General features: G+C 38.0%; 2 protein-coding genes across 2 annotated transcripts; both read right to left on the bottom strand.

Moving 5' to 3' along the window:
• LOC109829761 (60S acidic ribosomal protein P0) lies at positions 2,467 to 5,562 on the bottom strand. The gene is made up of 5 exons (XM_020396795.1): positions 5,109 to 5,562; positions 4,819 to 4,887; positions 3,379 to 3,477; positions 2,902 to 3,294; positions 2,467 to 2,808 (listed from the first exon to the last, which is right to left on the bottom strand). The coding sequence occupies exons 1-5, from the start codon at positions 5,364 to 5,366 to the stop codon at positions 2,668 to 2,670; spliced, it is 960 nt and encodes a 319-aa protein (XP_020252384.1). The 5' UTR covers positions 5,367 to 5,562; the 3' UTR covers positions 2,467 to 2,667.
• On the bottom strand, positions 8,308 to 8,812 carry LOC109829528 (thylakoid lumenal 19 kDa protein, chloroplastic-like). The gene has a single exon (XM_020396616.1). It carries the CDS (start codon positions 8,810 to 8,812, stop codon positions 8,387 to 8,389), a length of 426 nt encoding a protein of 141 aa, XP_020252205.1. The 3' UTR covers positions 8,308 to 8,386.

Here is a 13,029-nt window from a genome sequence, read left to right as displayed (position 1 = left end):
TACTTGTGAAATGTTGCGTACTGCATGGATGTGTGAAGATGTTTTTTGTGCGTGAGGAAAAAGGTGGGTATGGACTCTTTCTCAATGTAACACTTGATCCCTTCTGTTCTCTACATTTTTTGTTTATTTATTTTTGAAAAACAAATGTTAAGTAATACACTTTCCTATATTCATTAATAAGGAGAATTACAGATGTCTTTGGCTAATTTAGTTGATACAATTGTTCTCATATCAGCATAACAGTTAATTTCAAACTAATTCCAGAGAGAGAGAGAGAGAGAGAGCTGGGAGCAGGGAGCATTGATTCAGTTATTTGATGCTAGATATAGTATACATGACTTAAATTACAAAAGGTGATACGTAACTATCACGCCATCTCAATTTTATTGCCATTAGAATTAGTTGATCTCCACATTCATAATATCAAACTGTAGCTGAGTGGGGTCCAAACCAGAGGAGGACAGAAACAAAATGGTTAATCAGGTAACATGTTGATGTTGTGAAGCCTTAGAAGCTTCTGCTCAAAATCTTAGAAGCATCATGTGAACATTTGATGCCCTTCATTCATTTACTAATAATAATACGTCCCAGTCCCTTATTCCAATTCTTATAAAGAAAGACACTACGAGAATCAGAAAACATAGGTTCCTGTTTTGGATGCCACTAGCTCAAAATTATACCATGGGTTAACAAGCTTATTGAATTGTCTGTCTAATGAAATTTTTTGGATATCTGCTATGCTAAAGTTATTCTATTATTTTATATCATAATTCAATGTGTCAAATGGCTCTTCCCTTGTACAACAACTCAAGAAGTTATAGTGAAGATTGAGGGTTATATAGTTTATACTCTGAACATACCTTCGCTGGTCGAACGTCCTAAAGGCTGAAACATCGACTCATACAATGTTATAATGCAGGGGCATTGAGATTTCAATCTGGATTGCTCTGTGCAGTGTATTATGTCACGAGAATAACACTGCACATATCTGATCATTTTCACGCACTATACTGTCCTTATTAGCTATAATATGTAGATAAGATGAAAACTGCACCAAACGTTCGTTAGTGTTGCAGGTATGATAACAATGTAAAGATAAACTGAAAACAGGGGACCATAAAAGAAAAATAGAACATTATAGATTTTATTTATGTTTAAAGATTCATGTGAAGAGGGAAAGATCACCAAGAAGACAATGATATTTCAATCACCAAGGAGCTGACACATGTCAACCTCCTCATGGGTGGCTTCCAAAAAGCATAAATAACCCTCCAAAGTCTTTCAATGCGTCCAGCTAAAAACTTCTCCTTTTCTCCTCGTGCACTTATTTTCAACTGCTCCTCTCTCAATCACTCTCAATCACTCTCAATTGCTATCTTAGCTTGATTCTACTCATAATTCTTGAAAAATAAGATGAAAATTCTTCACGGGTTTTTATCCGTTTTGATAGCAACAACATTGCTCTTATCGGGTCTTCGGTGCTCCAATGCAAGGAACCATTTTCACAAACCAAAGAACTCTCACAAGGACAGCGGGAGGCGTATATATCAATCTCCTCTCCCATCTCCTGCTGAGCCTCCATCAGCAGGTAGCAAGGATGCCGATAATGCTACCTCTGATCCTTTGTATCTTCAACGTGAGCTCTTATGGTGCAATTGGAGATGGAGATACCGAAGATACTAAAGCCTTTTGTGATGCCTGGAAGGCTACATGCTCCTTCAGATGGAGTTTTTACCATCATCTCGACGATTTTCAATGGCCCTTGCCAGCCTGGTATTGTCTTTCAAGTAACTATTTCGAACTCTTGTAGTTTTAGATGTGCTCTGTTTTTGTAGTAGATGAAATGTTGAACTTCTGTGTAGATTGACGGAGTTTTGATGCCTCCGGATGGTCCTGATTGTTGGCCAAAGTCTGATAGCAAGAACCAATGGCTCGTGTTCTACTGAGTCGATGGCATGACATTAAGAGGGGTAGGGACAATTCAAGGAAATGGTAAAAATAACAGAACGGCTGACTTTCTATAAATAGCGTAATAGAGAGATTGGTGTCCCATCTTCCACTTATCACCTTTACAAGTTCAATATTATGATGCTGTCATGGTTACAACTGTTGATTCAGCCATCTCCCAGGCATTTCAAAAAAACAGATACAGATTAGACCCATCAGGTGATTTCTCACAGAACTATGTTCTAATAAGATGCAATGAATAGACGATTATAAACGGCAAGAGCATACATAATAGAACCGATTTAACATTTATTTGACGCAAATACTTACTTTTGACGCTTTTCCAACACGTCTTACTATAGCAAGATGAAATAAGGCATGTAAGCCGTATGAACAACAGAAAACCGTATGAACAACAGAAAACCATACACATCGGCTCTACCTACGATTGCAATGAAACTTACAGTAGAGTGCAGATAGTATAGTTGCCGCTTCAACACCACAGAAAAGGGACAAACATTAAAAAAAATCAACACCACACTTAACTAGCCAAAAATTAAACAAAACCAAGTCGAGAATTCTAACAAAAACATGTAAAATCAAGTATTGAAGCCTAGCTTCTCATAGGTAACGCATAAATCTAAAAAGCCAAATAAGTTTTTAGTATCTGAAGCACCCTAAACCAAACAAGAAAACTTTTATGCCTTGATGACAAAGAACTTAGTCAAACAAACTAAAGCCCAAGTCATCGTCAGACTCATCAGCAGGCTCGTCCTTCTTCTCCTCTTCCTTGGCAGCAGGAGCAGCAGCATTCTCAGCAGATGCAACAGGGGCAGCAGCAACAACAAACTTGCTCGGATCCTACAACCACAATTTAAGATCTTAGTTAGTTTGAGCTGCTAAATGCACAATGAAAACATCATTAACAACCTTGCATTCAGAAACAAACATTACCTTCAAAAACTCCTTCACCCTCTCAGCCTGTGGGAAGGTGTATTCAGTATCAACAGCAACAGCAAGGACGTTCTTGTAGGCATTGATGAACATGTGAGGCGCGGCTGCAAGAGTTGGGTAAGAGAGAGCCAAGGACAACGAAGCAACCATAGAAACACCAGTTGCAAACTTGTCAACGAGGTCATCCTCAGTGAGGTTGAGCACCTCTGGGCTGAAGACAGATCCATTGTCATAGACAGAGAGAACCACAAGCCCGTATGAGAAGGGCCTTATCCCAAGTTTGGCCAGGAGGGCAGCCTCAGAGGAACCCACTTTGTCTCCTTTCTTGATCAGCTCAACAGGGGTAATGATTTCAACAGTACCCTTGTTGATCTTGGTGGGGATGTTTAGCACCTGAAATTAGAGTTAAGAGATAAGAGTCGTTTGTTGTCATCAACAAGCAATCATTGCAATGTACCCAATAGTTGAATGATCAACCTGGAAGAAAGAGGTCTGAGAGGGATCCAGCCCAGTGTTGCCAGGGGGGACGACGACATCAATGGGAGCCACAAGTCCAACACGAGCAGGTGCTCCAACCTGATTTACGACAAGAGAAACAAGCAATCCAACAGAAGTTTAGATCATCACATGTACAGTATCAGAGACTAATTAGATGATCCACAAGATCTGGCAGTTTCAATGGAGATTAAAATTTTAATCTCCACTAAGAGGAATAAAACATTACAAATAAAGAGAATGTTATTGCATTCTGAAAAAAGATGTAGTAATTGTCATTGAGCGATACAGATCAATGCATCTTTCAGTAACTCTAAACAGATAAGGAGAGAAAACATAAATTCATCGGTAGACGTTTATAAGAGCTGCAATACTTAGAAATAAGGTCAACTGGGAGACATATTTTAATTACAATATTCATTGCGTCCACATCAGATACTGGGCTTTCTGGTTAAGCGTAAAATAAAAACCTCAGAAGCATGTGCAAAGTGGGAAAAACAATTTTATATGAAAGGAATTTGAGGGCAGGACCAGTGTGCCTTTAAGAAACATATAGCTTCTGTGACTAATACCATCGACAATAAAGGTTTTGGAAACTGCGTTATCCATACAAGTAGCTGCAATGTGTAATTTTAAAACTTATTTTTGACAATCAACACTCGCAAGCATCTGACAGCAAAAGCGAAAGGACAATATGGCAACCTTCCTGTTTTTCTATTAAGACATCCCAATATATATTTTTTAAGTTACAACTTAGAAGTTGCCAAGTAAAAACAAGTGATCAGGCCAAACACTCTAGTTCCCACATTCGAGTAACTTGTAGAGGTCAAGCATTTAATTTAAAGAAAAAGAGTGACTAGGAAAAGCAAAAATAGCCCAATTGAACAGCTCAACAAGGTTTTAACATGTTAAAGATGGGTCACCATATATGTTTTCCTTAACTAGTTCTTTGACAAGGATTGAAGAGGGGATATGTACAGAACAGATGCTTCCAATCCAATAATGGTTTAACAAGCATAACAATAAACTCTCATGTCAGATGAACATGTTAAGGTGCCCTTTACAAACTAAACGACTGAGCATGGCATTCAATTGTCAAATGAGGGTGCATGAGCAATTATAGGCGCATTCCCAAAATTTCTAAAAGGCAACGATTTATACGGTACACCAAGATCACCTTTGTAAGGTAAACAATGTGCCCAAAATCCATAAACAAATTAACAGATGTCAACATGAATAACGAAGCAATTTATGCAACCGAATACATTGTAAGACGTCTTCTTTAGATCGATAAATTATACAAACAGATTGTTTATTGATTAGCATCAAATTAAAAATCAGCATTTCCAAACAGCATCAGTTAATTTAATCAAATGCGTTGTTTCCATCATCAGAAGTTAGAAGAGGGGATAAGAGCGAAACCTTGTATTTGGCGACCTCCTCGCTAACTTCCTTGAGGTCTCCCTTGGTAAAGATCAACCCCACATTTCCCTGCATCGCAAACAATCGCAGCGGCGGCGTCATTAAAATGAAAACAGAGAGAGAGAGAGAGATGGAGATCCGTTGCGTGTACATATAAAGATTCTTCTTTTTTTTTAAAAAAATAAAAAAAAGAAAAGAAAAGGAAAGCGGGGGTTACGTACGACGAGCAAGGGGAGGAGGTTAAGGAAAAATAAAAAAAAGAAAAGAAAAGGAAAGCGGGGGTTACGTACGACGAGCAAGGGGAGGAGGTTAAGGTAGTTCTTGTTGCCGGTGCTCTCAGCGTGAGACTTGATGCAACGCCTGATGAGGGTGTTCTTCCCCATGAGGATCACTGAATCCCCACGGAGCCCCTTCCTGATGTTCTGGAGCTGGTTGGACCCCACGTTGTCGGCGGCGGCGATCAGAACCTGGCTGTACTCATCCAAGAGGCTGCATAGCCTCTTGTCGTACGCCAGTTTCTTCTCGGCCTTGGTCACCTTGATGGCCATTTCTCTCTCTCTCTCTCTCTTAAGTACCTGAGATGTACAACAACCCTAACGACGGCGGCGCGAGGGCCAAGACGAAGGGGATCTTTGTCAAGGTGGACGGGGAGAGATCCCGCCGCTTTAACCTCCGGATGGTGATTCTCTCGAAAATAAAAAGAAGAAAAAACCCTAATCTCGAGCCTCGCACTGGAATAGAAACCCTAGAGGCTCTCAAGGTGTTTTTATAGAGAATAACGCGGGTAGCAATCCGATGGTTGGATTTCCATCACACGGTCGCTGTTGCTTAGCTCTTAGTTGGGCCGGGTCTATACCGCTTCTCTCTGCTGAGTCAAGTATTTTTTAGGTTAAAAGCGTAACAGCTTCCCCTTGTCAAACATGTAAGTTCTTCGGGTTTATGCAAATGTTCATGGGGCCCATTCTAGAGGCCCAAGTACGTGCAAACCAAAATTCGGCCGCACTTAAGTCCAGCAGGCCCATGAAATCATGACGTTATTCTCTATGCACATTGAGAAAGGGAAAAGGAAAAGGGGGAGCAAGATGCGATCGTGGCGCTGTTCCTTGCTGAAAACTGTGCTACGATGAAGCGCGTAAGTCCTTTTTCATCTCAATTGCGAAGTCTCTTTTTGATAGGATGCAAATCTTCTAGTTAATCGCATCAAATTACTGTCAAGTAAAGTTCGCATCTAATAAATTTGTGAGTAGAAACGAAACGTGATTTGGCTCCCTTTTTTTAATTTTTTTATTTAGAGACAAACACGAGTATCATACTGGACGAACTTCAGATTGCCTATTTCTTGTTCCGAGTGATGATTGTTAGTAAGGGGCTGTTTGTTTGCCTAAAAAAAAAGAGGGAAATCAAAGAAAATGAAACTTATTTCTAAGAAAATAGGTTTTGGTATTGTTTGGTTGGCTAAAAAAAAGAAGAAAATCAAAAAAATGAAGATGAGATGAGATGAGTTGTCACCTTATTATAGGATGATTTGAGTGATTTTTTAAGAAAACTTGTTTTGATGTTGTTTGGTTGGCGGAAAAAAAATAAGAAAATGAATTATAAGAAACCTATTTCTTGTAATAGGTTGTTTTCTTTTGTTTGGTTATTTCTTAAAAATAAGAAAATAGATGAGATGAGATGAGATGTCATTATATTATTGGATGATGTGACTCACACTTAAAGAAATTGTTTTCCTAGCTTTTTGGGAGGAAAACAAAGAAATAAAATGTTAATGAGATGAGATGAGTTGTCACAATCTTATTGGATGATGTGAGTGATTTTTAAATATGAGATGAAATGAGTTGAGTGATGTTGTGGATAAAAATAATATTTTATTAGATGTGGTGGATGTGACAGATGAGTTGTTGGATGAAAATAATATTTTATTAGATATGGTGGATGAGTTGTTGGATAAAAATAATATTTTATTAGATGTTGTGGGTGAATTTTAGGGATGGAAATGTGTGAAATTGTACTTTTTGAGATTTCTTGGTTTTCATTTCTATTTTTTGGTTTTTTAGGAAATAACCAAACAGGCCCTAAAGGGAAATAAATGGTGGTATTAGAAACTACAGTCTTTTATTGTGCTCTAGTATTAATCTGTTTGGGATAATTTGCAATCTTCCATTTTAAAGGTTCAACTTCAAAACTTAAACCTCTGTAAATCTCTGATCATGTTTCCTTTTTGGAATTTAGAAAGATGCGTTTTCAAATCAACGACAGACGCTAAACTAAATGATTAATCTAACTCAAAAAATTCTATGACGAGTTCTTCGAGATTTAATTTTGACCCAGATAAGTTTAGGGAGCTCTTAGTCTCGGCCATCATTATGCACGATTTGCCATACTTAACAAATCTTCTCATATCTTTGTGAGGATTTAAAACACATATCAAGAAGTACGGTTAAAGCTGACGTTCTTGAAATCTATGGAAGAGAGAAAAATAGGCTAAAAGAATCTTTTGAATCGACCGGTTAGAATTAACTTGACTTCTGATTTGTGGACATCAATAGCTACCGACGGATATATTTATCTCACGGCACAGTACATTGATCATGAGTGAAAATTACAAAATCGGGTTCTTAACTTTTCTTATATGTCACCTCCTCATTCTGATATTGTCATTTGTGAGAAGATCTATAAGTTAGTTGATTGGAAAATTAGAAAGAAGTTGTTTTCTTTCACTCTTGATAATGCCTCCACAAATGATGTTTTTGTTAATTTATTGAAAAAACAACTTAATTTGAAAGAAGCACTTCTTGGGACGGGAGAATTTTTTCATATTAGATGTTGTACTCATATTCTCAACTTGATTGTCCAAGATGGTTTAAAAAAAGTCCATGGTTGTATTGATAAAATTCGAGAAAGCGGCAAGTATATAAAAGGCTCTCAAATTAGAAAACAAAAATTTTGGGAATGTGTTATGTGTCTCTCATGAATCTTTGGAAGTGATGAAGAGTTTAAGGCAAGATGTTCCAACAAGATGGAATGTTATTTTTCTAATGCTTGAGAGTGCTTTATACTATCGTCGTGCATTTATACACATGCAATTGAGTGATTCAAATTACTCAAGACTTTGTCCATCTCAAGAAGAATGGGATAAGGCTGAGAAGGTTAAGAGGTTATTAGCCACTTTCTATAACGTCACTTGTCTTTTCTCTGGTACAAATTATCCAACGGCTAATCTCTATTTTCTTCAAGTATTTGTTGGGACAAATTTTCAAAACCAACCCTTTTAGCATTTTATTTGCAAAAAACGACCCTTTTTGAAAATAATTACAAAAACCGACCTGTTTTCAGGCCCGCGCTGAAAACATGTCGGTTTTTGTAAAAAATTCTCCGAAACATCACGGGAGTTCAACTCCCGTGAAGTTTATAGAGAAATTAAACTTCACGGGAGTTGAACTCCCGTGAAGGTTAATTTGTGCTTAAATCTTCACGGGAGTTCAACTTCCGTGAAGATTTAAGCACAAAATGCAGCCCCAGAGCTGCTCTTCTGATGATTGAAGGTTTTGTTCAAGAAACAACCTAATCAGGTCACCTTGATCAAGCTATGCGCTCCGACCCCGTCGATCTCGTACTCATAGTACACCTGCCCGTTCCCATCTTTGGCCTCCTTGGACTTCACCCCGTCCTCCGCGCCCGCGATCAGATCCTGCAGCTCAACGTCGGACAGCGCCAGGTTGCTCAGCACGGCGTCCATGGGCGCCAGCGCTCGGAAGCCGAAGAGGAAAGTGAGGTACTCCTTCTCGGACTTCTTCCTGGGGTTGTAGAACTCGCTGTCGGTGCCGTTGGTGCCTTTCTCCACCTTGGAGACCAGGCGCTCCTTCCAGGAGTCGGGGACGAGGTAGGTGTACTCGGCGGTGTCCTTCTTGCTGGGGTTTGAGTTGGGGTTTCGGATGGGGGCAGGAGGGGGAGGGGAGGGGAGGATGGCTGATGGGGAGAGGAGAGTGGCCATGGGATTGTCGGGGGGAGGTGGAAGGATTGGGACCTGCTATCGGACTGTGATGCGTTGTTTTGTTGACTGTAACTCCACGGGAGTTCAACTCCCGTGGAGTTTTATGGAGAAATTAAACTTCACGGGAGTTGAACTCCCGTGAAGTTTAATTTCTCCATAAACTTCACGGGAGTTGAACTCCCGTGATGTTTCGGAGAATTTTTTATAAAAACCGACCTGTTTTCAGCGTTGGGCTGAAAACAGGTCGGTTTTTGTAATTATTTTCAAAAGGGGTCGTTTTTTGCAAATAAAATGCTAAAAGGGTTGGTTTTAAAAATTTGTCCAGTATTTGTTGTGCAATGTATTTTGAAGAGTGGGATGAAAGATAATGATGAATATGTTAAGTTAATAGCAACCAAAATGTACAAGAAATTTGAAAAATATTAGAGTGAGTACAATGTTCTACTTGCTATTGCCTGCAGCTTGGATCCCCGATACAAAATATAATTTGTAGAGTTTTGCTATTATGGGCTATATGGATACAATTCTATGGAGCTTAAGAATGTGAAAGACAACCTTTTCTCTCTCTTTAATGAGTACTCGAGCAATATGGATGGTGGTAAAGAAACTTGGAGAAATCAAACAAGGAGGGAACTTCTCGTGTGTATGATGACACATTTGATCAAGATTGCATTAGTATTTTGAGGGTAATTTGTTTCTCAAGTAATTAGTATATCTCTTAGTTTTTCTTTTTTTTTTGCACGTGTTTATATCTTGTATGTGTATAATTTCTTGCAACTTCCACATTATAACGTACATCATGCTCTTTAGATTGGAGAGTTAGTGGTCCCCTCTTAAAGCAGAAGAGATAAGGTTAGCCGACTCGAGGAAGGCAACCAAACAGTGCATTATTCTTACGTATCCTACTTAAATTCTTTTGGTGTTTGGTTTGTGTCTGGAGTTAGGCCTGGCTCAATATTTGAAAGAGACTGTTGCTTTGTCCCTAGAACTAGCACACAAGATTATTCCTCTTGTTCACAACTGCTAACACCTGGGTTATGACCAAGCAATTCTTGAATAGGTTCAAGGCTTCAGATAGGTTGAGATCCATGTGAATTGAGTAGAACGATTCTTTGTTTCAGTTGAATTTCATTTAAGAGAACGTGTTGACTTATATGAACAATATTTGATTCTCAAATTTGATTAAACTCGGTATTATGACATCCTTATGTTACATAAGGAAATCTGAACGCTGTAGACTAAAACCAAACCAGATGAAAGAATAGTGACAGAATTCATTTTTTCTAGTAACTGATAGATAACCTGAGAGCTGTTAGACTTTTACCCCTCCAGATACAGAGATAATGTGCTTAGCTGTTCAAAACACATGAACAAGTTGTCAAGGTTGGGCACCAGATTCATCAAGAGACAATTGTGCAGTTAGGCTCACTTGCACAAATTTCTGACCTATGCACATTTGGAGATAAACAAAATAATAAACAAACCATCATCAAAATATGAAACCAAGGTTTTCACGACATACTCCATACAACACCAGTACAACCCAAAAGACCATGAGCTGATTTACATTTACATATAATTCCACTATTCTGGCATTCCCCAACCTGAAAGCTCATACAGGCGTGGTCTCGGCATTCTTTGAGAAACTGTGCCGCTCATCAAAAGAAGCCACTGCTTCTGAGAATCTTGTCTTTAGAGCAGCATTTCTCTTTAATGTTTCCTCAACTAGCATCTGCAAAAAACATAGACCAATTATAAATATTACAAGTTTTGCTGCAGTAAAGATAAAGTGAAGAGATACTTAATTTTTCAAAGTTTCTCCTTGATCCTAGAATATCACTGCACATGTGCATATGGATTTAAGCAAAACAAATGAGTTCAGGAATTGATCGTGACAAATGACACCAGCATTTAAGTAAAATACTTTAGAAGTCTGTGGGAGTGTTTAAACAATGTAGGCTGTCATGACTTTACTTATAATTTAGTATTGTATTACCTGGCTCTGATGATGATAGATGTATGCAATATTGCAATATTTGTATAAGACTCTTTTGAAGTCTGATGTTCATATATATATATATATATATATATATATATATATACATATATATATATACTTAACTTTCTTAAATTTTCTTTTCATTCTTGGTTTTATTTCTTGATTTTATTCATTCATCTTTCTTGCCTTGTGATTTCATTTATTCTTTAATTCTTCCTTCTCTCCTCTAAAATTCAATTTATTATCTTTTGCAAATATTCACAACAATCACTCATCACACTCACACTTATTCTTTATTCCTAATTTTCATGCACAAAATATAAGAACCATTTCTAATAATCTCTTAAAATCACCTTCCTCGTGGGATCGATATTTTTTATACTATAACTTGATAAATTGTGCACTTGCAATTTTGGTACATAATTATGCCGCATCAGCTGCAAGTGTATGGCATGTGAGCCCCACACCGATGTGACTAGTAGGGGGGCTCACATGTCATACACTTGCAGCGCAGGAAATTTCCTACGCTGCCAGCTCACCTCCCGTTTTCTCATATATATATAGCATATATTTATTCTCTCATGTTTTTTTATATTCAGGAATTCGACTCGTTTGAAAGTCAAGAAATTATTAGTTCTCAAAAGACCCAATTAAAAGTTTATTTGGATGAACCAAGACTTGATCATGGTGCTCAACTCGACATTCTTTTATTTTGGAAGATTAATGAGCATAGATACCCCGAGCTCTCTCTATTGGTAAGGGACATAATGAAGGTTCCTATTTCTACGGTTGCTTCAGAGAGTACTTTCAGTGTAGGTGTGAGAATCCTTAACCAATACCGTAGCACTCTTAAGCCTAGCAATGTGGAGGCTTTAGTTTGCACGCGTGATTGGTTATATGGTATCAAAGGTAGACAAATACTAATGTTATATTTTTTTTCGTTTTTTTTGCATTAGAATACATGTTATGAATTTGCTTATTGTTTTTTTTTTTTTTTTATTAATGATAGATGTCATGCAACCAAAATTAGATGAGCTTTCCGAGGATATCATGCAATTAGATGTTGGAGAATCTATGCCAACACAAGTATGAATCTCTTATACTATGAAGTCTCATTGGCTTAGTATAAACTTCGATTACTTGAATAATCAAATATGTAAAGTTGGTATGGTTTGATTTACTTGTAAGCAAAGCTCTTTATTTGATTGTTTTAATATGTTTCCTTGGACATGAGTGATAGCATTTGCTTTCAAGGTCAGTTTGGCATTATTGTTGCTGAAGAGTAGTTTTTGCTATGCTATTTCTGGTTCGATGAAGAATTGATAAACCTGAAATTGAATCTTATTTTTGAGGAGTTGTGCAAATATTGACTTGCATTTTGGTATATGTTCTATTTTGGCAATTGATAACAATTTGTACTTGACCTAGAATATTATTTGCATCTTAAATATTTCTCTGTCATGTTTTCGGGGTACATAACTATTCATCTTGAATATTTTTGAGGAGTTGTGCAAATATTGACTGGACATGTATTTGTGGGTCGGATCGCATTGACCTATTTATTCAACGGGTCGGGTCGGATTGGGTCTGGTCACACTTATACGGGTCGGGTCATAGTTAACCTGACCCGACCTGTTTGCCACCCCAATGTAGTGAAGTATTTCGTAGGCTGCACAATGGGCCAAATATGACCATTTTCATGTGGCCAGGGTCCATATAAGAGCATGCACTATGCATTATGAGTGGGGATTATAATGATTATAAGCAACCCTTTTGTGATAACTTTCACTGACATCAAATTGCAGCTACAGTTGGATTTTCCTATGACAAGTTGGTCTTAGTAATGAATATCTTAACATGGTCGGGAGGAATAAAAAACAAATGACTACGGTGTGCCTGTAATAATTAGGAAAGAATCTCTGATGAGGAGTATCACCTTAGTTGGTTGGATCTCCTTATTCTCGACGATCAGCATATGTAGTAGTGCTTTGACTCTGGTTTTGTGCGTAGTGTATGCACTCTTTGGTGGTGTTCCCCATTAATGTAACCAACCACTTTAGAGAGTGAAAGAACTTGCTTTTCCCTAGCTAGCTTTCTTCCTCTAATCTTCGATAGTTTGAACAAACCCTTTCTAAATTGTCTGCCATCATCGTATCTCCCACTGGCTTAGTCTGATTCTAACCCGGCGATGGTCCGAGGGTCTTGAGAGGTGAACGAA

Source organism: Asparagus officinalis, chromosome 2 (assembly GCF_001876935.1).
Source record: "Asparagus officinalis chromosome 2, Aspof.V1, whole genome shotgun sequence".
Classification (NCBI taxonomy): Eukaryota; Viridiplantae; Streptophyta; class Magnoliopsida; order Asparagales; family Asparagaceae; genus Asparagus; species Asparagus officinalis.
The sequence above is the reverse complement of the archived record's forward strand: the minus strand, read 5'-3'. Positions and strand labels throughout refer to the sequence as shown.

Bases quoted from the DNA above. Each gene is read 5' to 3' on its own strand.
- LOC109829528 (XM_020396616.1), bottom strand. From the start codon at position 8,812: ATGGCCACTCTCCTCTCCCCATCAGCCATCCTCCCCTCCCCTCCCCCT.
- LOC109829761 (XM_020396795.1), bottom strand. From the start codon at position 5,366: ATGGCCATCAAGGTGACCAAGGCCGAGAAGAAACTGGCGTACGACAAG. The intron at 4,888-5,108 runs GTACGTAACCCC...TTTGCGATGCAG, and splicing joins ACCTCCTCCCCTTGCTCGTC to GGAAATGTGGGGTTGATCTT. The intron at 3,478-4,818 runs GTTTCGCTCTTA...GTCGTAAATCAG, and splicing joins AGGAGGTCGCCAAATACAAG to GTTGGAGCACCTGCTCGTGT.